This window comes from Paramisgurnus dabryanus, chromosome 8, assembly GCF_030506205.2.
Source record: "Paramisgurnus dabryanus chromosome 8, PD_genome_1.1, whole genome shotgun sequence".
Classification (NCBI taxonomy): domain Eukaryota; kingdom Metazoa; phylum Chordata; class Actinopteri; order Cypriniformes; family Cobitidae; genus Paramisgurnus; species Paramisgurnus dabryanus.
The window spans coordinates 9,316,594-9,343,703 of record NC_133344.1 but is presented as its reverse complement, the minus strand read 5'-3'; the positions used below and the strand labels follow the sequence as shown (position 1 = coordinate 9,343,703).

The window sequence follows — 27,110 nt, the reverse complement described above, 5'->3', positions numbered from 1 at the left end:
GCTCACATCACTGAGTATCTGCTGAAATGTAATGTATACATATTATGGGGTTCTAAGATTGTGTTTTACATACATATTCATGTGTAATATCATTTTAAAGGTCATGGTGCGATGAGTAAAAAGGTCTCATTTCTATATATCTAAAATAAGATGGTTCAAGGGGTTAGATAGAAGATGCATTTCTTTAAGAGGTGGGGTTTTTGCCAGGACACCTCTGGCTATTTTGACCAGATGTTCTTTAGGAACATTTGGTGCAGGTCAAACTGGACTTTGTAGTTTTACGATGTCTTTGTCTCACGCTGTGTATAAAAGGTGGCCTGGCTAGATGTTCGGGGAGCCATTCTGTACTCAGAAGCTCCCACACTCTGTGTGTATTCAAACCTTATGGAAGCATTCTGTAGTCAGATCTTCCCACACTGCTGTGTGTCTTGAATTGCCAGGTATGATTTTATTTTATGTTTACTGTTTATTTTTCTATGCTGATCTTTTAGTGAATGTTTGGATATATTTGTAATTGGTTGATTTGAATAACCAAATGATTGATTTAAGTATAACCTGCCTGGCAAAATAAATTGTTAATCTTTATTCATTCCAAAACTTGTCAAATCTTTATTATATTTTCAGGGTTTAAGTTAAATGTATTGAAGGGGGCATAGATTAGGAGAATTGCCTCTATTGAAAATATTACTGGAGTAATTGCCTCCCCGTTTTAAGGTTAGATGGAGTAACCTCAACCTAAAACATAGATGGATCCTCTTATTTTCAATTTGTTTGGAGAAACCTCTAACTTTAACTTAAGTTAGAAGGAGAATGCCTCTATGCCCAGCTGTATGGAACTGCCTTAGCACCTTCAGAATTACACCTTATTCCCTATGTGAATATAATTCATTCTAAATAAATATAATAATAATTTTATAAATTATGATCAGCATCAGAATAGTATTGGTAACTAAGAAATTGGAGTCAGATTATAATTTAACCACAGAGGTCAAAGAAACCAATTAAATAAATGGAATTACTCTTCTAGAAGCGCTACGGACGGCAAGATCACGTGATCCCTTCACCACGCATTGGACTTCGACGTTGGGCCAATTGGGTGGCGTCTTACAGCTTGGTGATCCCGACGTGATGACGTATACCACAGGTGACGTAATTCTGGTGACGTAGTACACCCGAAAAAGTGACGTGGTACTTCAGGAAGCTTTCCAGCGCGACAATTCAACCATAGAGGATTCCATTCATCGCAAAATAGGAGGTTTAAACGTCTACTTTTCTATCTTCAGCTGTGATGGTAAGTTGATTTTATTTGCCTATTAGAAATGTTGAGGGTGAGCATAAATGCACCCGTATGTTGTAGAATGGGCGGTAACCGTAAACTCAGTGAAAGTCCGGAGAAATCCGTAAAGGCATGAACATTGAAACAACAACACCGCTGTCAGGGATATAATGTGGCAATGCAGATAAGAAAATAATACATTAACTCGCGCTTCGAATCAAACATCTTCTCCTGCGTTTACACTCAGAAGGAGTGAATTTTACATGGACTAATGACTAAATGTTATCGCGGTACATTACGAAAAGTCGTAAATTTGAGTCTAAAAGTGGAAATATTGCCGTGGCGATTATCTATTTGTTCGTCGAAACGATCTCGCAACTATGTCGGTAACCCGTAAAGTATTAGCGAATCTCCGTGAATGATAAAAGTCTAGTCGGATGAGATGAGAAACCTCCGTGCCCAAGTCGATGCGTCCATGTATGTAAACAAACCTGCGCAAAAAGGCGATAATAACTCTGTTAATGGAAATAACGTTACACAGCATTACAACAGCAGTGTAGAGAAGGATAAATTATTTTTGATAGCAAATCAAAGATCTTTTGTATGTTAAAACAACAAAAGATAAACTTAAAATGGAGTAACATCCAAATTTTATTCTGGTTCTCAGCTAAGGGTAAACATTAGAGACTAAATGTAAATCCTTTATATGATTATTCATGTTGTCACATCACATGTGCAACACTTAAATAACAAGCTCCTCTGAGCAAGAATTAACAATTAAATAAAGGATGTTAGATAAATGAAAATTACAGTGCAATTTAATGTATTTGTATATGAGAAGTGAATTTGGGAAAGCAGATTGATATGGCAATAGCACAAATAAAGCAAAGGTTCATATTGGTCCTTTTGAATCATTAAATGCTGCTGCAAACATCAGTGTATTAACTATATCTGATGAGTTAAGGAGATAAGTGTAATTATGTGAATTAAAGATAAATGTAAGTGTATAAATGATTGAAGGCAGCATTGTTGGAGTTAGAGATTCAGTGCATGCAGAGTGGAACTAAATGTTGGATATTAAGCAAGTAGGGATTTAATAATGATTGTGAGTGAATCTCCTAAAGAACACTCAGGATTGGATAAGTGTAGAATGAAAAAAGTACATCTTAAAACTCCTAAATAATTGCAGGATTCCCTAATGTTGATATGAGGCAAATTGAGCTAAAGCTGTGACTGATGTACAGAAAGATAATGATGAAACTGTTTTAACAATGGTCAATAAAACACGTGTGATCTTATCTCACTGAGAAAGAATCACCACTGAGATTAAAAGGGCTAAACCCCCTCTCAGAAAATATGTGCTGTTTCTCCTTGTTTCAAGTGAGATGTTTAGCTAAGTTGTAACAAATAAAATGCATCATTGTTTTCTGTAAATCAATCAAAGTGATATTTAATGCCATAATTAACATCATGATATACAGTACTGTGTAGTCAGCACTATTAAAAGTTATAGGCTTAATCCTTACTTTATGATGACGTGTTAATTGTTAAATAAACAAATGTAACCTAGTTTTCTGGAAATTGGAGAAGATAAGTCTTTGTAGTTTCTCTATAAAACTGTAGAAATTGTTAAATAGCAATTTGATGTCCAATTGTTTTAAGATAGTGAAATTCATAAAAATAAAGTGTGTAATATAGCCTAATCCTGAAATCATCACAGGAATACAGATTTCCTGATAAAGTGAATCAGTGGGAGCTAATAAAAGTCTTTTACACCTCTTTATGTCTTTAACTAAATAAAGATAAAGCCTTTAAAATAGAAAACAGCATTTGTGTTTGCTCTGCTTAAAATTCCTTTATTCCTTTTCCATATTCAAATTGAATAACATCTAAAGAACACTTAGTGAGATCTCAGCTAAAAACATGAGAAAATTGTGCTCAATTTCAAAAATTCCAGCTGAGGAAAGAGTGGAGTCTCTCAGCATGTGATTGTGGTTTAAAACAACGGAGAGCTGTTGTTGTTAGGTGACATGTTAATGCATCTGCTACCTTAGGGTCAATGTAGAGAAAAGTGTTCTTAATTTTGCAGATTTTAAAATGTCCAACTAGAAGTCCTTGAGACCAGTTATAAAATTGTTATTTTAATAAATATTATTTTAAGATAATGTAATTTATATTGTAATCACATTATGATATACATTATATTGTAATGGCCAGACAGGCCTCAGATGGTGAAAAGTGATAACACTACATGCATTTCAAACTTAAACGGTTCAGATCCACCAAAAGACATTGAGAATATTTAGATTCAAATTTAATTGGTCAACTATCTAGTGCCAAACGGGGGTATGGGTATGTCTATGATTGTGTATGTTTTTGCATGTTGCTTTGTTTTTTGCTTTGCAGGAACACTGAAAATTGTGACACAAGATAGCAGACCAAATAACTCTTCCCTTTACTGAGGCCTTTAGACTGCCAAAAATCCCCCAATTTAATCTGGTTTGACAAACTATTTCAAACTTAATCTGGCCTCGGAAAATGAATTTGCAATTATGATATTGGGACTATTTCTCCATCCGCTCCTTCAGCTCTGAAGTTCAAATTTGCATGCAGTCCGGTTATAACAAATGTAAAAGATATGAAACATCACTCAACAGCGATATCAATTAAGTGCAATCCTAAAATATGATTTAAAACATAACCCTTTCATTGTTAAGTATGAGAAATTTAAATGAATTAAATCACGTTTAAACGCCACAGAGATATTAGAGCCAGCAGTCGATTTCTGATGCGCTTGCCGAAGCGAGGCTGCACTGGGCGGGGTGTGAGCGCTTAAGCGCCGGTGATTTTCTGGAGCTCTTCTGGAGCTCATCTCCGTCCGAAAGTGTTCGAGCACATTTTTAAATAGACGCTATCTTTATTAACCGACCGCATATTTTAACTTTAAGCACATACATTCACGCCTGAACAACTCTTACAATTACATTTTGTGACCAAATAACAGTAATATTTTGAGCATTTTGTTGTCAGTAAACATAGCTGTCATAAGTCCAAATATTTACCTGATTTGTCTTAATTAGTTCAGTCAACACTAGCCATTCTGAATGTTGACTGGATTTGAAAATAACCATTCATTTAATGTTTTAAACACAGATTTATCTAGACTTAAAATAATATGTCTTCTCAACTAGCTCAAACTAAAAAATTGGTTTAACTTATATATTTTTGCCCGTCCAACATTTCATTAATTGGATTTTTTACAGTGTATTTATCATCAACTTTCAAAATAAATCTTGTTTCATTTCAACTTTACAAACCCCAGTTAGTGAAACAGAGCCCTGCAGTAAGACAAACACTTAAATAAAACATATAAAACAAACATAAACAATTCTGGAAATTATGAATGCAACAATAAAGGTGAGATAAACACTATGCAACTCAGTGTTGGGTCAAAAAAGAGACAAGCCCAGCTATTGGGTAAAATTAACCCACAGAATACTGTATTTAAATTGGACCCAACAATGGATTAAAACAACCCAGCATAGGTTAAATTACAACCAAATGGATTGGATTAGTCCATTTCTGATCCAACGTTGGATTGAAAATAACACTGCATTTTTGTGTGTGGGTCGGTTTCCCAGACAGGACTTAGATTAAAGCCAGTATACTATGCATTAGTTGTAGGACATTAAAATGGATAGTTCATCCAAAAATGAAAATTCTGTCATCATTTTCTCAATCTCATGTTGTACAAACCTGAATAAATTTCTTTGTTCTAATGAACACGAAGGAAGATATTTTGAAGAATGTTTGTAACCAAATTCATTTTTGGGTGAACTAACCCTTTAATAAGTCTTCACAAACATATCTTACAAAAACATTAAATGTGTGTATCTCAAGACAAAACAATGTCAGTGATATTTGTCATTATAGTTAAGACAACTCAAACATCGATTTTAGTATGAGACTAGACCTTTCCGGGAAGCCACACAGTCATTGAGTGTTACTATCCTAATTAGTTTTGGCAAAACATGCAGGGGCACGCTCATTAATTTCTTTTTTTTATGTACTACAAAATATTACAACCAAACACTCTCAGAAGATAATGTACAAAAGCTGTCAGTGACTTTTTGTACCCTTTTTCTGACCATTTTAACCAATGGTCACAATGTGAAGCTGGAAGCTGAAAGTATTGGATTTAACAGCTGAATGGCTGTTTGACCGGCTTACTGCAGGCTACAGATGTAGAAATATAATACACTTCATGTCATGCACTGATGGAACAATGTTAGGTTGTATTGTATCATATTAAAAACAGATGTATTCTGTAAAAATTAAGTAGAATATATTTTTTTCTAGTTATCTTAGTGGTCCCTAGAGTAAAAAAAATGAGGAGCTCATATGCAAAATCCTCTAAATGCCATCTTAGCAAAAAATGAGATAAAGATATCAACTGAATGCTCTGGGCACATACTGTATTATTCATTCATCAAATATTACCGCTAGAAATAGCTTAATCCAGCATCAGGTAATTAAAAAAAAATAGCATTGGTGGGAGAGTCCATCAAACTCAACATTGAATTAGCAGCAAAGTCCTCCAAGTAAGCAAAAGATAAATTGCACTTTTACAAATGAAGGTGCTTAAAAGATTCTTCACAATCACATAAAACCTTTTCTGGTTCCCTAAAGGACCATTTAGTCAAAGGTACCATTTCTTTATACATTTTTATTATTTAAAGAACCTTTTTTCAGCTTAAAAAGCCTTTTGTGAAACAGAACGTTAAAGGCTTTGAAGAACAATTTAGACTGGAAAGTTTCTTCTATGGCATTGTAATGCACCTCTACTTTTAAGAGTGTGGATGAATGATGGCACGAACGCGTCGAGGTGCATGTGTTTTTTACCCGGTAAAAGGACGTTTTGCCAAATACAGTAGGATATTGACTAAGTTTTTGACTCTTTTACTTTTATTTAGAAAGGACAGTGAAGAGAGACTGAAGTTTTATTTTATTTATTTTTTTTAGACAAATAGACAAAGACAGACAAATGCAACCATTTCCATGTTATAGTCACGGAATATTTTGCTCATTTATCCGTGTCATTGATCTCCGCATTTTCTGTGGCCGTACCACAGACTTTCTTTACCGTGTCAGTTTCACATATTGGTTACTCAATTGTTTTTCCTATTTTTAAACCATTGTCACTAGGGTTTGGGGTTAGATTTGGAGTTTGGGTTAGGTATCACCTTAACTATTGGTTTATACAAATTGTTTTCTGGTTTTTAAACCATTGTCGCCTGCTTTTAGGGTTAGAGTTGTGTTTGGGTTAGGATGTCATTTTATGTAACAGAAAGTCTTTCTAACCCAAGCAACAATGGTAAGAAAATAGGAAAAACAATTAGAATAACCAATACGTGAAACTGACACGGAAAAATGCTGAGATCTGTGACAATGACACAGAAAAATTAGCAAAATATTTTGTGACTATTAAAAAAAATAACGTAAAGGCTTGTCTCAGTTTTTCCAGAAAACATCTTGATGATCCCCAAGACTTTTGGGAAAATACTATGGACTGACAAGACAAAAGCTGAACTTTTTTGGAGGGTGTGTGTCACAAAGTAACGAAGCATTTCAGATAAAGAACATCATAGCAACAGTAAATTACGGTGGTGGTAGTGTGATGGTCTGGGGCTGTTTTGCTGCTTCAGGACCTGGAAGAATTGCTGTGATAAATGAAACCATGAATTCTGCTGTCTACTAAAAAAATTATGAAGGACAATGTCCAGACATCTGGTCATGACCTTAAGCTAAGCAAACTTGGGTTCTGCAGCAGGGCAATGATCCTAAACACATCAAAGTCCACCTCTAAATGGCTGAAAAAAAAACAAAAGGAAAACTTTGAAGTGACTCAATATTGATATGCTGTGGTATGACCTTAAAAAATCTGTTCATGCTCGAAAACCCTCAAATTTGGCTGAATTACAACAATTCTGCAAAGACAAGATAATCTTGGATAAGCAATTGTTGCTGCCCATGCAGCAATATGGGCATTTCAAAACAGTTTGAAAAAAGTGATTAGCCCAGTATGCTGTACAGTGCCGGTCTTTCCTATACGCAAAGTACGCAATTTGCATAGGGCCCCGCACCACTAGAGGGCCCCCTTGATCTCAGAATTATTTAAAACCATTATATCAAAGAAAAATTATTATTATGTTTAATGAAAACAAGACGCTATAATTTAAATAATTTGCAAACTTCCGAATTTGTGCGGGTTTTTAAAAATATTTAATGATTTCTTAAATCACTGATATGTACTCGGACAACATGCAGGCAGTTTCTCAATCCGAAGGCTGCAGCCTTCAGAGGTCACATTTGTAGGCTGCATATGCGTCATAAAAACGTATTTTAGAATATTAACAATTATAATGTTGACTATTATTCTTAGTTAATGGTTAATTGTTATATTATGCTTATGACTTGCAAATGAAATGCTTATTTAACTTAAATAAATCAGGCTTGATGACGTATGCAGCGCGCATATGCGACATGATCCGGAGGTTGCAGCCTTCAAATTTAGAAACGGCCGCGTGCATGACGCAGAAGAGTGATTTGGTAACGATGCGCATATTATATGCCCACCATTGATTTAAAACAAAGACAAAGCTATCCGTCTGGAGCAGAATAAAGGGAAAAAAACGTGAAGCAAGGGAACAAGATAAAGGATTTGCGCGAGCAGATTAAGTCAATGTAAAGACACGTGTCCTAGCATGGGGCGATTCAAATGACGCGAATTGGGTGACGCAATTGCCGCGAAAACACGCGCTTTTTCCTTTGAACTTCAAGAACGCGCTCTCGTGCAGGATAATTTGACGAGAGAGAGAGAGAGAGAGAGAGAGAGAGAGAGAGAGAGAGAGAGAGAGAGAGAGAGAGAGGTAAGAATGGTGCCCACGTCGAGAAAACTTAATAGAAGACTTGAAATTTGTAAAGGATTAAAGTATATGTCACTCGTTTAATTACAGTATGTTAACTGGATAACACTGGATATAACTCATTGTATAGATAATAAAATAATGTATTTTGATTACACAAATCAAACCTAACTATATGATTGTAGCTGCTGACCAGCATAGGGAATCTCTATGGCTAATTTCTAAGACATGTTGCTGATACAGTACTGTGTGTTGTACCTTATCTTGTTAATTGAGTCTTTTTGGGCATCTTATGCCTAGAATTATTCAAGGAGATTGATTCTTTTAACTTCCTTTAAAGTTTGATCAGTTGTGCATAATGACATGTGCAACAAATGGATATAGGGTGTCAAACTCATAGATTTGCAATATTTAAAATCAGACACTATTTTTAAAATATACTAGTCAACATTTGAAGTGGATCAAAAAAGTTTATTAAAGTTGTCCTAAGACAAGAACGGGTATTAGGGATTGGTTTTATGTAAACTTTTATGAATGGTTTTGATCCACTTCGAATGTTGACTAGTGTATTTGGGGTCAACCTCTGTGACAGCTTTAAAGGGACCATTTGCATTAAGCTTTGTATAGTTAGAACCCCAGTCATGTTTTTGAATGGTCATGCATCGTTGCCGCTGAGACAGGATAAATACAGATTTCAGTGTTGCACATCCTTCTTTCAATGATGTAAAAATCATCATTTTTTATCATTGAAAGAAGGAAGTGCAATGTCTTTGTTGAGGGAATGAGACTACAAACACCCCTTTTCTCTGTAAAATAGGCACCAAATTCTAAATGTATGTTACATTTCGACTACAAATATAACACTTTCAATAAAGATTAATGTTTCTACGGGTGAAATGCTCTTTTAAAGCTGAAACTTATCAAATCCTATCAGAGGTCCAGAATGTCATTGAAACACACCAGTGGCTTTGCTGTCATCAGTATTAAACATGTTACCCCTCGAAGTACCCCTCCCCACAGAGCCCCCCCCACATAACAAATCCCAATTTAACCCCTGTGTATTAACAGTATGTATTTATATGTAATTTAATTTGATTCATTACATTCATTTAGATCAGGTTAATTTTTTAGTGCTTCTCACAACACATTTTAAATCAAAACAACTTATCAGCAAATACATGTTTCATGTTATAATCAGCAAGTTTATCAGTCAGGGTTTCAAAGTAATGTGCATATGGGAATATTATACAGCTATAAGATAATACACTATGTGGTTAGTTAACAACTAACTAACAGCAACATTGACTGGGTTTTACCCAGATAGCACAGGTACGTCTGTGAGATGTCTGGTAAAGATCTGGAGATCTGGAATACATCTGGTGTGTAAAAACATCTTATAAAGGAAAAGAGCTGGTTTACATACATTCTAAATCAAAAACGTCTTGCAGACATCTTCAATATGTCTATATGACATCTTTTAGGAGACGTCTCACAGACGTATTGCAGATGAGAAAACAATTTAAATAAGACATCTTGCAGATGTAAACGCAGACATCAAATAGACGTCTCCGAGATGTATGTGTGCTATGCTATAAGGGTCTGAATGCACTGACAGAGGGCCCCTCACAAAGCTTTGCTTAGGGCCCCCCAGCATCTAGGACCGGCACTGATGCTGTACATAAATTTGTGATCCCTAATACTCCTTTAAGATGGCGGCAGGCTTCTGCTCCACTCGCTTTATACAGTCTATGGTTCCCTGTCATCTATATTTACCCCATGCTCCAATCCGCAGCGCTGCAAAGTCAACATCAGATGCAGATGATAATGTGCATGGACTAACTAATAAGATTGTCATGACACCTGGGCCCCTTGTAGTTCTTTGTTATAAATGCAGTTTACTGCAATGTGCAAAGCAAAAGAAGACTATTTCCCATCTACTGTAAAAAGTTTTGCTGCATTCATCCCCAACAGACTACAGTTGTATAGCTGTTTACCTCTAGGGAAAATGAAATCCGCATTGAAAATGCTGGATTGCAAATTTAATTTAAACCTGAAAGATTCTGGAAAAAATTGTGTAATTAATCAAACAATAATGATGATTAAGCCACAAAGGTTTGATAAAAATGAGTTATAAATATTAAAGTATCAAAGTTTCAGGTAAGTGAAGAAGAAGATTAAAGTGCATTGATGGTTATTAAAAATTTAACTGCTAGGGGTTTTCCACTATTAAAGTGTTAAGATCAGTAAGAAGATTGAAGAGTTCATGCATCCGAATTAGAAATTTGTGGTTTCTCACAGTCCGGTGGCTTTATCACATACTCATCTCTCACATTTATGAGGTATGCGGGTGCAGACTTGTTCACACCTTAAATGCAAAGTTTTACAGGATGTAATACACCTACAATGAAACATTTTTTTTTTCATCTAAATATAATCTAAATGACACATGTACCTGCAACTTACTTCTAAAACACTGAACATTGAATCACATTAATTTAAATTAAACGAAAAGGACAAAATAACAGCATTTTCACAAGTGGTGAATGGATAGCCTACATGATCTGTGTTATCTCAAAAAATAATTTACAAATATGCAAGAAAAGATTTGAATTCTAAAAATACTTTATTTGTAATAAACAGGAGATAAAGAATTTACAAACCTGTGGAGAGCCTTCACCACTTGGACAGCGCCGTGAGTGTTTTGAAAAGCTTTGCTTTAAGAAACGGTTCTCATCTCATCATATACACAGGTAGAATCATCATATACAATAAATCCATGGGTTATCATTTAAAAAAACACAATATAATATATAAAATAACAAAATATATGCAATATTTGCATTTGTTTAAAGCAAAACATTTAATTACTACCAGGCTACAGGAAGCAGCTCTTAACGCCTTCTAACATCTCATAATTGGTCCTCATTTATGTCCAAGAGATTCAATGATAATCTTTTACATTTTAATCCTTTGATTTTTCACATTTTAAAACGTTTATGTGCTGCTGCGCATCCATGTGATAAGCAAACGCGCATTGTCGTCCCGTTTATAGGCGCATATTACTAATGCGCACATTAAATAACAAAAACAATATTGTGTCATTGACTTTAGAGTTTAGACTTAAGACCAGGTTTTTGTTGGTCAATGGCATAGTCTATTTTAGTTGCCTCAAAATAGCAACAATGCGCCTGAACTAGAGGTCTTCTCGGGTCCAAAAAAATGTACCTGACCCGAAATGACCCGAATCACTTTAAACCCGAACCCGACGTGCATAAATATTTAATTTTAAACGAAAGACCTGACCCGAGACAAACCCGAGAAAATTAGACCCAAGTCCCACACGTAACAGTGGAATTTTTTTTTAACCCGACTGAACCCGAATGTAAACTGCACCAACCTGTGTGCAGTCTGCAGCACCGCACACAGTAGTCAGACAGAAAGAAACTACGGTGGCCTTACAACCAATTTGGCTCGCTGCTCCATTTGTTTTATTTTGTTATCTAACGACACCAAGGTAACCGCTAAAATGTACATTTAAAATTGACTGACATGTCTGTCTCAAAAAAATGTAACCTACCGCCAGCCACACAATGTCACGAGCGCTCTTGGCAAACAGAGGAGCGGTTGTAAAAGGACATTGACGCACACACGCGAGAGAGTTCTGGTCTTTGGGTCAGACCTTGGGTTTTCGGATCCAAGTGGACCTGTGAAGACCTCTGGCCTGAACACACCTCGTTTCAGACCAGAACGCCCAGGGGCGCAAATGCATTTGCTATTTAAACAACGTGTTGCACTAAGCGTGAAAATGATTGAAACTAGCAAAAGACACTTGCGTCGCGCATTGCGCGCTGCATAGCACCGGGTGTATGATAGAGCCCTTAGTGTTACTTTTAACACAACCTGTGTTTTATTTTAACACAAAATCAACAGAAAATGAAAAATTACACATAATGTGAGCTTTACCTACTTAAATTAGGACATTTTTGTAGTTTTTACAAACATACCTTACAAACAACATTACTGGTGTGCATCTGTAAAGAATGAAGATTAATAACAGAGTCCGTCATGATTTCCTTTCTAAAGCTGTAATTTCTTTTCTGAAACTGAGCCAATTCAGTTGAAGTTACTGAGCTAAAACAAAATTTAGTTGAAAACTTACTTAAATTAAGGTAACTTTAATGTTTAAATTTACTGTCTGTAAATGCCAAGTTAAGTGACTACACAGATTTTGAGAAAAGATATATTGCTCAGGGAATGAGTGATTCACTGAGGAGATGTGTTGCCTTAAACAATGTAATCTCTTTAACTATTTGTGCCATCAAAATAATTTAAATTGCTCCTTAAAGAAGACAAATTGCACTTTTTGGAAAAATGTTTTATTACTGTAATTTCTTGCTTTCCTATCGCCAATTGCTGCTGTTTTCTGGAAAGCTGAAGTGGTGGATTTGAACAGTAAAGTGCTTTAGGTTAGAGCGCACTGCAGCAGAGTGCAGGGAGGGAGTAAAAACACAAGTAGGCCTACCTAATAGTCACATAATTTTTTGATTATTTTTTGTGATACTGTCACGAATTTTCGCGGGGGGTTTTTTGTGATCGTATCACAAATTTCTGTTTATGTGTCATTGTCACGTATTGGTTACTTAACTGTTTTTCCTATTTTCTCACCATTGTCGCTTCAGTTTAGGGTTAAATTTACATAAAATGACATCCCTACCCACACCCAACTCTAACCCTAATGCCAGGCGAAAATGGTTTAAAATTTAGAAAATATAAAAAATAGATCAGAAAAAAAATGTATAAACCAATACTTAAAGTGACATCCTAACACAAACACCAAATCTAAGCCTAAACCAAAGCGAAAATGGTTTGAAAATAGGAAAAAGCAGTTGAGTAACCAATACGTGACAATGACACATAAACAGAAATTCGTGATACGATCAGGAAAAATGACAGTATCAAAAAAGAATCAAAAAATTACATGACTATAGGTACATAATTTTGTGAGACTGGGTAGCCGGGAGTGCTGTGGTAAAGAAAAGCCTCCTCCTTCTCTCTCCTATCTGAAGCGGTCTTTCCAAGGCCTCTGCTTCTGAGCACCCGACTACCTGCCCGTCAGATCCCATACCCATCCATCTCCTTCAGGCCCATCTGTCAATTGGTTTTCCCTGCTCTTACCCACATTATCAATTCATCTCTTTCCAATGGTATATTCCCCGCAGCTTTCAAAGAGGCCCAGATAACCCTGCTGATGAAGAAACCCACACTTGACCCTGCAACGTTAGAAAACTACAGACCCGTATCTCTCCTTCCTTTCAATGCCAAGACTTTTGAGCGTGTGGTTTTAGACCAGTTTCCTTCTTCTTCCACACAATAACCTCCTGGACAGCAACCAGTCAGGTTTCAAGAGGGGTCACTCCACCGAGACTGCACTGCTCTCAGTCTGTGAAGCACTTAGGCAGGCAAGGGCAGCCTCCAAATCTTCTGTACTGATCCTACTGGAGCTCTCTGCCACTTTTGACACTGTCAATCAAAACATTCTCCTGTCGACCCTCAAGGCTATGGGTGTCTCTGGTACAGCGCTACTTTGTTTCAAGTCTTACCTCTCAGTTAGGTCATTTAGAGTATCCTGGAGATGTGACATCTCCGAACCCCAATGTCTCAATACCAGTGTACCTCAAGGCTCAGTACTTGGACCACTGCTCTTTTGCCTGCATCTTAACATTCATTTCATTTATTATACAGTAAAGGTTAAAAAGTAACATCCAGATACAATTTAAACGGGCCTGTCTCAGTAAAAAATGGTTTCCAGCAGGTTCCTGTTCTGCAGAACGTAAAGCACAACTCACAACATAAAAAACACACTTTTAAACATAACTAAACAAATACAAGGACTAAAAACACAATCAATGCAGACAAAACTAGAACAATTTAAAAACAATCAGTGCGTACAAGTGTAACTGTTCAGTAAAAACAGATATTGGTGTATTAGCATTTTGAATTTGGAAATAAAATGTAACAGCGTGTTTATATAATGCTGAAAAGAAAGCGCGTTTGAACATTTCAGTGCAATGCAGTGATGGGACCATTTTGGAAGATTACTGTGGATTTTAAAAGCACGATCACTGTATATAATCGTGCAATTGGTTTAGTAATATCCTTAGTGGTAAGTGACCAGATTGAATTTTTTTATTTTTTTTTACTGACTGCAATAGTCTTATTACCTCATTGAATGAGGCTCATTCTGTGAGATCTCAGAAAATGAGAACTGATCAGATGTTAAAGAGAGAACAGGTGAAAAACAAGGGATTGCAAAATTGGTTGCCAGTTCTTTAACAGATGATACAAACAGGGCCAGCGATTTCTATAGGTGAACTAGTCGGTTGCCTAGGGCGACAAATGTGTTTGGGCACTGGCGCCCTCTGGGGTCGGCAGTGGGAGGGAGGTTGCCTTGTCGGTTGCCTAGGGCGACAAATGTGTTTGGGCACTGGCGCCCTCTGGGGTCGGCAGTGGGAGGGAGGTTGCATTACGTTAGGCAAGTACTCAGCTGCTGGCGAATTGATCTAAAATTAAGCGGTATACTTATCCCTCTGGCACACAGGGACGAAAACGGAAAAAGATGAGAAGAAAGCCATCAGTGCTGTGAAGGATCGCAGTTGGTCTGTGATCCATACGGATCATGACCCACGGTTCGCCTCGCATGGGATTCGCGGATTAATACGCAAATTTAAATAGGGAAAAGTTGATAATTTGCACATCTTTCAAATGCTTACAAATGTTAACAATAAGGTGATTTTAAAAAATGAAACCATAAAATGCGCTAAAGTGAGCAGCTTTCTGTATGAACAGACGCACATGAGGTTGATGTGTCCGGTACAGCTACAATCAGACGTGATAAGAACTCATTGAAGTCTAAACTTCAGAGAGAGTTGTGCTACTGTGTCTCATACTGTAGTCCATTAAAATATATTTGGCGACTGTTTAGCTTCGGCTGTTTATGTTAAGTAATGCGGTGGAACGTGTCTTTTCATCTAATACTTTTTACTTTTTTATTATTTGAGATAGTCGATTTAATTTTATAGTGGGAAATACAGTATAAGAGCATTATTGTTTGTTTGTTCATTCATGTTGGGGGGGCACAAAACGCAATCTCGCCTAGGGCACGCAAAGGGTTAGAGCCGGCCCTGGATACAAAGTATTCATTAAAAGCTCTTGCAGTCTTGAAATAATAGTATACCATAGGGAAATTTGAATATTGACATTCTTTTTCTTTACATTTTTGCCGGTGATGACTTTAAGGGTCTGCCATAACGCCTTTGGACTAGTAGTGGATAAAATGATCTGTTGTTGAAAAGAGGCCGCCTTAGCCTTACACACTTCAGCAGTACATCTGTTTCTAATTTGTATGAAATAATTTTTACTCTCCGGTGTTTGACTTAACCTGTATATTTAAGGCAGAGGTGTCCACTCCTGCTCCTGGAGGCAGGGGCGCCGTAAGGGGGGGGGAAGTTAGGACGATTCTAAGGGCCCATGAACTTTTGAGGGCCCCAGCCACAAGCTCACCACGCCGCTTTGATCAAGCATTGTTGACCCAGTCTTATTTCAGGCAGAATGTGCCGCACACACAACCCCCTTAAGCTGAGCCCTCTTAGCTCCGCCCCGTCTTTACTCTGCGTTTTAGCGCCGTCTTCAATCCACGGTCTTGCAGTGCGCGTGAACTTCAGAAGAGAGCAAGGTGTGTGTATTTACTGCTATTTCCTATGATATCTGCATATGTGCACTTCCTTACTATAAATGCAGTTTACACAATATGACGCTGGAGCAATACAATGCAGTTTTTTTCCACTGTAAAGTCTTCGCTCTGTTCACCCCAGTTAAAAAAAACACAAGGGGATTTACGTTCCCTGTTTTATGTTATGATTCTAACGCGAAGCCAGCCCTTATAAGCTGTTTAAATTAACTTAGCCCGTATAAGCTAATTAACATAAACTAGAAATGCGATCAGTTACACACTAGTTTTGTAACGCAATATGCCAAGGAAGGATTTTTATGCAGTCGTAAATCGAGTTGGTTGTGATAAAACTGAAATGCAACTAAGGCTAAACTGGTCCAGTTATGTATATTAAAGCTTCTCAACTTGCAACAGGGTTAAGAAATCAATGGAAATCTGTCGTAATCTGCTATAGTTGTCATTCATTTCATTTTAGAGCCCCGTTGATTAAAAAACAGTCTGAAGAATCATTTAACAGTAAAGCTGTTTTCTTAAAGAGTAACTAAACCTGAAACCAACTTTTTTTAGTTAATGATCTGTAAGAATGGGGTTTTATTAGTGCTGTTCATTTGATTTTGAGGCGCTGCACGCAGCGGCAGCCTATTTGCAGCAGCTCCGGCTCGACGAGCCTTCTTTTCCTTTTTATATATTTTTATATACTCATATTTTATATATTGTTGCAATATTTTCTTTTTTAGTATGTATAGTAATATTGAAGTGGTCTTGCTGGCCTATCTACTCACTGGAACACTTTTTATGACGGTTGTTTTCGGAGACGGGGTAGCTGGCAGCGGTCCCTTTGTTTACACTAGGGATCAGCTGTTAGCATTCCGCAGCTCGGCGCTGCTACTGAGAGAAAGACCTGAAATCCCCCCAGAGCTGAGGCGGAAAATGAGAGGGTGCCGTGCTGGAATAAGACGACGAGTCAGAAGGAGACGATACCATCCAGTTCTTCCTTCTATTGTTATGGGGAATGTAAGATCGATCTCCAACAAGATGGACGAGCTTGGGGCGCTAGTGCGGCATCAGTGGGAGTACAGAGAGAGCAGCGTCATGGTGTTTACGGAAACATGGCTTACGGAGCAAATTCCGGACACAGACATTATGCTGCGTGGCTTCGAGATGAGACGGGCTGACAGGACGAGAGTGTGCGGTAAGAGTAAAGGAGGAGGACTGATAGTGTATGTGAATAACAGATGGTGTAATCAAAATCACATCACTGTTAAAGAACAATACTGTGATAAGGACATAGAACTGTTAGCAGTAAGCATGCGTCCTGGCTATTTGCCGAGGGAGTTTACACATGTTATTGTGTCAGCTGTGTATGTTCCTCCATCAGCTGATGCAAATGTTGCATGTGAATTTATCCATAATGTTACCAGCAGACTGCATACACAGCACCCAAATGCTTTCTTCCTTATCTCTGGTGATTTTAATCACTGCACCCTGTCCTCGATTATGCCCACTTTTAAGCAGTATGTCACCTGTCATACCAGGGTCAATAAAATACTGGATTTATTATTTACTAACACCATGGATGCATATACCTCTGCTCCTCTCCCCCCGTTGGGAAGATCTGATCACAACCTGGTGCATCTCATGCCTGTGTACAAACCTTTGGTATGCAGGCAGCCAGCTGTGACCCACACAGTGAGGAAATGGTCGGAGGAGGCGGAGGAGACCTTGAGAGACTGTTTTGAGATGACCATGTGGGACGTTTTGATAAAGGATCATGGGGATGATATAAACGACCTGACACATTGTATTACTGATTATATAAATTTTTGTGTTGAAAACACTGTACCCAAACAAAATATTCGGTGTTTTTCCAATAACAAACCGTGGATTACTCCAGATATAAAAGTGCTTCTTAGGGAGAAGAAGAGGGTCTTCAAGTCAGGAAATAAAGAAGAGCTAAAAATTGTGCAGAGGGAGTTGAGGAAAAAAATCAGGGATGGCAAATGCAGATATAGGAAGAAAATGGAGGATCAGCTGCAAAATAATGACATCAGAGGGGTCTGGAAGAGCCTGAATACCATCTCTGGGTATAAAGCCATCACGCCACAATCTGAGGTGGACCATCAGTGGCTGAATGACCTTAACATTTTTTTTAATAGATTTGATCAGGCATCTGCTCCTCCTACTGTCCAGCCACTCCCACCAAGCATATTACCATCACTGACACCTGGTCTTGAGCCTCATATCCCTGGAGCTTTTACTTCTCATTATCCAACCTCTCAGATTACAACTTCTAAACTGTCTTTTACTGTTACTGTTAACCAGGTGAGAGGAGAGCTGAAGAGACTGAAGATGAGGAAAGCAGCTGGACCAGACGGCATTAGTCCTAGGCTCCTTCGGTCTTGTGCTGATCAATTGTGTGATACTCTTCAGTACATGTTCAATTTGAGCTTGAGGCTGGGGCAGGTACCTCAGCTATGGAAGACATCATGTCTGGTTCCTGTCCCTAAGACATCGCACCCCAAGGACATGAACAGCTACAGACCGGTGGCTCTGACGTCTCATTTAATGAAAACATTTGAAAGACTTGTCCTGGGATATCTCCGTCCCCTGGTGAATCCATCAATGGACCCACTCCAGTTCGCCTATCGGGCTGGCATTGGAGTCGATGACGCCCTCATCTACCTTTTCCACAGATCACTGTCTCACTTGGAGAAAGCTGGTAGCTCTGTGAGGATCATGTTTTATGATTTCTCCAGTGCGTTTAACACCATCCGGCCAGTACTGCTGAAGGATAAGTTAGGAGATGCTGGAGTTGATCCCCACCTCGCGGCCTGGATCTTGGATTATCTCACCAATAGACCGCAGTTCGTGAGGAGCAAGGAATGTCAGTCTGACACGGTGGTCTGCAGTACGGGGGTACCACAAGGAACGGTATTGGCACCGTTCCTTTTCACACTCTATACTGCAGACTTCACCTTTAACACCTCGGACTGTTTCCTTCAGAAGTTCTCTGATGACTCTGCCATCGTTGGCCTTATCTCCGACGGGGATGACGGTGTGTATAGAGAACTAAATCAGGACTTTGTGGTCTGGTGTAATCAAAACCACCTTGTTATAAATGCAGCTAAGACTAAGGAGTTGGTGGTGGATTTCCGAAGGAGTAAGAGTGGCCCCACAGTACCTGTGAATATTCAGGGGTTGGATATTGAGATTGTGGACTCAAACAGGTACCTTGGTTTCCAGGTAAACAATAAATTAAATTGTTCTGACACCGTTAATGCCCTCTATAAGAGGGGCCAGAAGAGACTGTACCTGCTCAAGAGACCTTTTGGAGTTCAAAGTCCACTTCTCAAGACTTTTTATGATTCTGTTGTGGCATCAGCCATCTTTTTTGGTGTGGTATGCTGGAGTTCCAGTATTACAGTGTCTGATAGGAAGAGGCTAAATAGACTGATCAAGAAGGCAAGTTCTGTGATAGGTTGTCCACTTGAGCTAGTTGAGGTGGTGGGAGAAAGGAGGGGGAGAGCTAAACTGTTATCCATACAAAAGACCTCGTCCCACCCCCTTCATGGGTCTTTAACATCTCTGAGTAGCTCTTTTAGTGGCAGACTGATACATCCACGCTGTGTGACCGAGAGATTCAGGAGATCTTTTCTCCCTGCAGCTGTGAGACTCTATAACCAGAACTGTTGATCATGAATTATTATATAGAATCTGTGATTAAGTGGAATGGAAAGCAAGCCATTTATGTAAATATGATGAATGCACTGGTTTTTTATAGTTATAATTTTGTAGGTATAAAGTATTTATATTTTTTAATTATTTTTATTGTGGTATCTCATGTTTAATATATTGTATTATATAATATGTATACTTTTTCTCTTTTGCTTTCTGCTGTAAATGCTGAAATTTCTCACTTGTGAGACAAATAAAGGCTGATCTAATCTAATCTAATTTTAGTAAGTTTTTTGACATTTGGATATAAAGTGTTTCAATACTACAATATATGGTGTAAAAACGTCTGAGTGCTGCCCTCTTCAAGTTGAACGGTGGCTACTGCAGTTGAATTTTCCTATTGAATGTTGGGTCCAAAAAATGCCTCGTGATGTAAGCAGGTTCAAGTTCACCACGCCGCTTTGGTCAAGCATTGTTGACCCAGTCTTATTTCAGGCAGAATTTACATAGAAAAGATGCATTGTTGTTGTTCGCCATTTTTAAATGTTACAATGTCGTGTGTGTAACAGCTCAAGTATACAGTGTGTCACTAAGACTGTCTCTGAAAATCAGACTAAAGCCTCAAATCTTATTGTGAGATAAAAAGCATCACAGTTTAATTTCAAGCATTAATTTCACTATGATTTAATAGCTGACATGACATTACTCAGTCAACATTAAAGATATCAAGTTTATATTTTTACAAAATGTTCTTTACATTATATAGGATGATTTTATGTGGAAAACAGTAAATCACAAAGAAATACTTCAGCTGGGTTTTCACAGGCATGGTCACATTTATCTTTAATCTTTAAGAATGTTGCATTTTCTCTGAATATTTGATTTAATGTACTGTATTTTTCAATTAAATTTGCATTGCACAATAAATCTTAGCTGCAGACATTTTAGGTATCTATAAATAGTGATAACTGTGGTCAAAAGAATATCAAAATAAATAGTTCTGTATTATTAAATTACAGACAAAGATTTTGAATAGCTACAGTAGGTTGGATTGTATGTTTGGTACGAAATGGGTATGGGGGGGCCTTTTTTCATAGGGCCCAAAATTGCTAGCGGCGCCCCTGCCTGGAGGGCCGGTGTCTCTGCAGAGTTTTATTCCAACCCTAATCAAGCACACCTGATCCAGCTAATCAAGGTCTTACTAGGCATACTATACTTTGAGGCAGGTGTGTTGAGGGAAGTTTTAGCTAAACTCTGCAGGACACAGGCCCTCCAGGACCGACTTTGGACACCCCTGATTTAAGGGGAGAAGACTTCTGTTTAAGGAGTTGCAATATATTAGAATTTATCCATGGTAATTTACACTGCCTAGATTGAACCTTGCTGGTATTATTGTGTGTGTACTCTGCCAATCATCTTTCATTCTTGCCCTTAAACTTGCCACACTTTAATGTTTTTCAGCTATGAGGGAGTCTGGAACTAAACATCAGTATGATGTTGCCATCAATGAGCTGGATTTCAGTATTCAATTGAAAACTTCCTAATTCATGAAAATCCAGAAGGTCTTGTTCTGGATTAATTTAAACCCTGTCTGGGAAATCACCGCTGAAGGTTTTACACTATTAAAGTGCAAGGCAAGGTTATAGTGGTTCAATTCTAAAAAAAATTATTAATAAAGTGTCAAGATCAGTTTTAAGAAGACTGAGCACATCTGAATTATGAACAAACCGTTGTTTACAGTTCTAGCGACATTTTCACACACTCATCTGTTCACACCTTAAAAAAGAGTTTCACAGGATATAGCATATATGCTAAAAATGTCGAAGAGCAGAGACACATAAAGTTTTACACTATAGACTCTATGCATCGTCACTTCCACGTTTTCCTCAGGGGTTGAAAGTACATCTGAAGCCATTGATCCCTATCTGCCAAAAATGAATGAGAACAGTTTCATATGCATTGCTTACAAGAACTTCCCTGGATTACAGTACATGATGTTTGTAAACATTGACGAGGGTGTCAGCTTACACAACATAAATTAAAACTTTGACGTGCTTCTTACTATGTTTAAAAATACATGGACAACTTGGATGGTATTATAAAGCTGTTGTCTATAGCAAATTCAATGCATAATGCTAAATAACACTCTATTAACTTTACACCCATTTTATCAACAAATTTCAGCATTAAAGGGAAATTCCACATTTTTGAAAATAGTAAAATTTTCCAGCTCCCCAAAACATTTGATATTTAGCGCTTTGGAATCCATTCAGCCAATCTCCGGGTCTGGCAGTACAATCTGATTAGACCATTAGCTTTGCACTCAATGAGTTTCAATAGGTTTCCTATTTAAAACTTGACTCTTCTGTAGTTACATTGTGTACTAAGACCGACAGAAAATTAAAAGTTGTGATTTTCTAGGCAGATATAGCCAGGAACTATACTCTTATTCTGGCGTAATAATCAAGGACTTTACTGCCGTAACATGGCTGTAGCAGGCGTAGTGATATTATGCAGTGCCCAAAAATAGTCCCCTGCTATTGAAAGTTACCAAGGGGCAGGGCCGGGTCTACGGGGGGGCTTAACAGGACTTTTGGTTCTGCATAGGACAATTATATGCAAGATACTTTAAAATCTGAATTTGCAATGCAATTAAATTGCAATCATTTAAATTAAATGAAAAATGCTAAATTAAAGCAGGTTCACACTATGGATATGAAAATTCACTGTAAACCCTTAAGTCATTAATTAAAGCATCAAGTAGCATTTCTAATTTATATTAAAATCCCCAAATTTAAGAGTCTCAATATTTTAATTTATGCTCGCTCAAAGCATAAGAACTTAATAAGAGGTCATAGAGGCTTCATTATTGTGTTTTGTTATAAAAAATGTTTTATTTGTGTGTGAAGTTATCTGTTTTTTGCTTCACTCTCATAAAACAAAAGCTGTCACCGGGGCTGTAACCTTTTCTAAAATGTATTATGTATATGCTGTATTTTCTTGTTAGCTCACATTACACAGTGCAATGGCTATGGGTTTGATCTTGGGGGAATTCTTATGCTGTACAGATAAAAAAATTCTGAATTTGATGGTCATTTCCTCTCTCTTGCTCTCATTACTTCCTGTTGCTCTCTGCTGTACTATTAACAAATGCTCAGATAGCATCAGTAAGAATGGAAACTTCTCACTTTGCTTAAACATGACCAAATCTTTAAATAGATACCCACATGACACACCACTAAACCAATCATAATATAGTTGCTTGCACAATTCAGACTCTATATAAGCTTTGTTTTCTCTTCATCATCACCAGAGAAGAAACTGCTGTACCTCAGCTTTGAACATTTCAGCATCTTCATAATTCATAACCGTCACAATGGTAAGTTTCACTTTAGTAAGTTAATGTTTCTGTTTTAAATGAACTCTTTGAAGTTTGTGCAGAAGTTTTCAATTGTATAGGGCCTTAGAAATGTTATTTATAAATGTTTGTTCATGAAAGACCATCTGAAAGCTTAATCATGTGACAGCTAGCCCTGGGATTACTTAAATCCAGTGGATAAAGGTTGTGTGAGGTCTTACCCATGCAAATTCATTGCCAACAATTTGGCAAGACAATGTACAATACGGGTATATAGGGCAGTTGTAGCCTAGTGGTTTGACTGTCGGGCTTGTAACCCGAGCGTTGCCGGTTCGAGGCTCACGACCGGCAGGTTGCGACTGTGGTGCCCTTGAGCAAGGCACCTTAACCCTAATTGCTCCCCGGGCGCTGCAGGGATAGCTGCCCACTGTTTGTGTGTTCACGACTTGCAGTGCGTGTGTTCACTATTCACTGGATGGGTTAAATGCAGAGGTCACATTCCAAGTATGGGTTACCATACATTGGCAAATACTCACTTCACTCACTCACTCACTTAAATGTATTCTACTGTATAATACTAAAAACTTGCTTAGTGTTTGCAAGAACTTTAATTATATGTTTACTTTAGCATCAGCAATTACTGCAAATCTATTACGATGTTTGTTCAATTAAATGTCAAAGGGATGAACACACATACTGATCAAATGTATATACCTCGTAATGCACTGTCGCTTTAAAATGTCCACAATTATGTGTTTGTGATGTGTGATGTGATGTGTTTGTGATGTGTGATGTGTTTGTTTCAGGTTCTCACTCTAGCACAGAAGAGTCTCGTCTGGATCTTTCTGTTTCGTCTCTGTAGTACACAGAATGAAGATGTGGACACACAAACCCTTGCACGTATTGTGCAAACCTTGGAGAACCAGTAAGCACTCATACTTAAAAATCATCTACAAATAACAAGATAGAAGTTTCTACAACAAAGTGAAAGTTATAAAATGCTTAAGGATTGTGTCCTATTAACAAAATATTTATTATCTACTAACACTGGTTTATTTCATAAATTCAGTAAACTTTTAAACAAAATAAAATTCCCACGGATTCATGTTTTCTAGGTTGGGACAATTCGGCCAATATGCCGTAGCATTCAGAGTTGAGAGGGAGAACTGTCTCACAAACTCCAGCTATTCAGGTGAAGATTTGATAACGGATGGAGTGAAAAACACAATTCGGAATAATGAAGTGTATGTGAGCAATAACCTCATAGCTGCGAAAGCTCTGAAAGGTATAAACACAAAGCATTCAGAGTTTCGCCTGAAGAATTATCTGAAAAAGGTCTTAAATATGAGCGATAAATGTGTGATTTATTTCACTGTAAGTTCACCCTGTTTGACAAGATGTCTAGCCGAAAATGGCAGATATACCATTAGAGGTAGTCTTACAAGTTTACAAGCGTATCAGGGAATTAAAGCCTTTGCTTTTAAAAAGATCTGGGAACATGATTCAGAAGAAGAATTGATAAGACGACTGAGGGGAATAGCACCTAATTTGCCATCTTATCAGTTTAGAAGAAATCCTGTATGTATTCGTCTGTATAATCTAAAGTCACAGACACATGAAAATGACATGACTATTTTAAACCTTTAATTTCTGTGTTTGTTTAACGTGTATGTAATATTCATGCACTGTAACACTGCTTATGCTTTGCTGACAACCTTGTTACAGTAAACTAACGTTACCTGCCTGAGCAAATAAAAACATATTTGAATGAAAAGAAGTGCCTTTGTTGTGTTGTTAAATATTCAGATGGTGAAATTAAGATCAGTTGAGTAACTGCCCTCCAGAGTCCTTAGCCTTTGTGTCCAGTCGTCTCAACCTGTTATTCACAGTTCTAGTGACTATTTCACAGTCATCTCTCACATCTCTATGTTAATGCCTTCTTAGGATTTTATTTCACAGGATGTTATAAACCAAAACAGTCAAAGAGCAGAGACACAGACTCCTATAAGGCTATTGATACTACATAAAACACTATTTGTAATGCAATTAATAAATTTAGATGAAAAACTGAAGCGTTTTCAATAGTGGTGTCAGATTTTGCTACCCACTAGTATTATATAATATATTAAGTTGTCAAAATTAAATATCAAATTAAAATGAATGTCAAGTTAAATATTAAAAGTGTCCAGACGTTTCTGTTTCCTAAATTCAATGAGAAGAAATAACAAATTTTATCACAAATCTCACTGAAATGTAAGCAGCTTACTTTGATGGTTAGGGGTATAAATTTTTACATGGTTATATATACATTTTTTAAATAATTAAAGCACTGCTTTTGAAGAGTATGCATGTGCATGCATACTTTGGTCAAATGTTATAATGCCAGAAACTCCCCAAATATGATGAAACTTTAATGAAGAACCCTCTCCTAAAAAGTATACAGTATATCCAACTATACAAGATTTGAGCTGTGTTAGATAAAAAATTACGTATTATAGGCAACAGTTTACTTCCTAGGCCTGTTGATGTGGACAAGACCGACATTATCATAATTCCTCCCGCTTCGGACTCACAGCTTGTAAGTTAACTTTTGTTAGCATTGCATTGTGAGCAAATCTTTCAAACATGGTAAGGAGCGTCACATTTCCTGCTGACGTCAGAGGTATTCAGACCAATCACAAGGTACAGATTAGCTGGCCAATCAGGGACACAAAGTTTTTCAGATCGATGAGCTACAAAAATGTACGGTATGTGGAAATTTAAACCATGCACATTAAACATTGTTTTATACCAAATACACAAAATAAAATTTTTAGCAATTAAATAGATGCACTTTAAGGTAATGGGCTCTTGTGATGTACTGCAGCGTACATGTGTACTTTCATAACATTAGGCTACATAAAGCAATCAAACAGCATTGTGTCTTTTGAAAATTGTGTTTTCATTACCTAGATCTGAAAACTTTTTGAGGAACAATGTTATACTTTGAATACTTTATCACTATAAGGATTGAACTAATCAAGAGCCAAAATTATATGATGCCTGGCCTTTAAAAAAAAAAAAAAAGCTCACAGTAACTTTTTTGAGTATCATTCTCAAATTCTCAAATTTGAATCATAACATGGTCAGACATTCAGGTTTACCTCAATGGTATCCCCAATTGCTTTACATAGATTCATAAATTTTCTAAGGGATGTTATTCAAAGAATACGGAAGTCATTTTATGTATATTTCAACTTGTTTTACTCTGTTCCTATACAAGTTGTTATGACTATTGGGCAACAATATGTCAAGTGTCTAGTTTCAAACAAGACCAGAATTATGAATATAGACCATAGGCTTTAAGAGCTGCAGACGTTTTAGTTTGGGTTTGTCGTTTTTCAAAAAAAGTGCCAGCTAACAGGTTAAATGTTCTGTATTTATTTCAATGTATTAAAAAAGCACACTTTCTGTACAGTATAGCTCTGGCAATGCTAAATTATTCAGTCACTTGACTCGTGGTTCAGGATGAATATAGGGCATGTTTTCTATCAGAACCAGCATTCACTTTTTTAGCTTTTTCAATAGCTCGTCTGTTGAATTGGACCACACGGGCCAGCCTTTGCTCCCAAGTGCATAATTGATCCTTGGTCGCCCATGACCCTGTTGCCGGTTCACCACTTTTCCTTCCTAGGACCACTTTTGATAGGTACTGACCACTGGGAACACCCCACAAGAGCTGCGGTGTTTTGGAGATCCTCTGACCCTCTGTCATTTAGCCATTAAAATATGGCCCTTGTCAAATTCGCTTCTAATTGTAACACATCAACTTTGAGGACATCACAGTGAGGTAGAAAGCTATATGGATAGTATTTTTGTTTTCTGTGTTTCTGATGTTTCCCTGTTTTTTAAATAGTATACAATTTCTTTAAAATGATAGTTAGAAACAGTAGCAGTATGATTCATTCATCTTTCATCTTTCATTATTTTTATGTTGGGAAAGACATCTCTGGTACAATACAGAATTAATGTCACCATTTAACATTTTGTCTGTACTGTATGTCACATGCTTTTTTTAGGTCTTAGGACACTTATTTGGACAAATATTGTTATAGTACTGAAGAATATTGCTGATCGTGTTTCACTCTACCGATGCAAAAACAACAA

At 37.3% G+C, this 27,110-nt stretch overlaps 1 protein-coding gene and 1 long non-coding RNA gene across 2 annotated transcripts; both read left to right on the top strand.

The window, feature by feature from the left end:
• Window positions 1-1,032: 1,032 nt before the first annotated feature.
• LOC135771863 (uncharacterized) lies at window positions 1,033-24,716 on the top strand. The gene is made up of 4 exons (XR_010543093.2): window positions 1,033-1,291; window positions 22,920-22,985; window positions 23,771-23,889; window positions 24,080-24,716. It is a non-coding gene; the product is annotated as an uncharacterized lncRNA (long non-coding RNA).
• LOC141282459 (uncharacterized) lies at window positions 16,560-19,859 on the top strand. Its single transcript, XM_073815432.1, has one exon. The coding sequence runs from the start codon at window positions 16,670-16,672 to the stop codon at window positions 19,622-19,624; it is 2,955 nt and encodes a 984-aa protein (XP_073671533.1). The 5' UTR covers window positions 16,560-16,669; the 3' UTR covers window positions 19,625-19,859.
• Window positions 24,717-27,110: the final 2,394 nt, after the last annotated feature.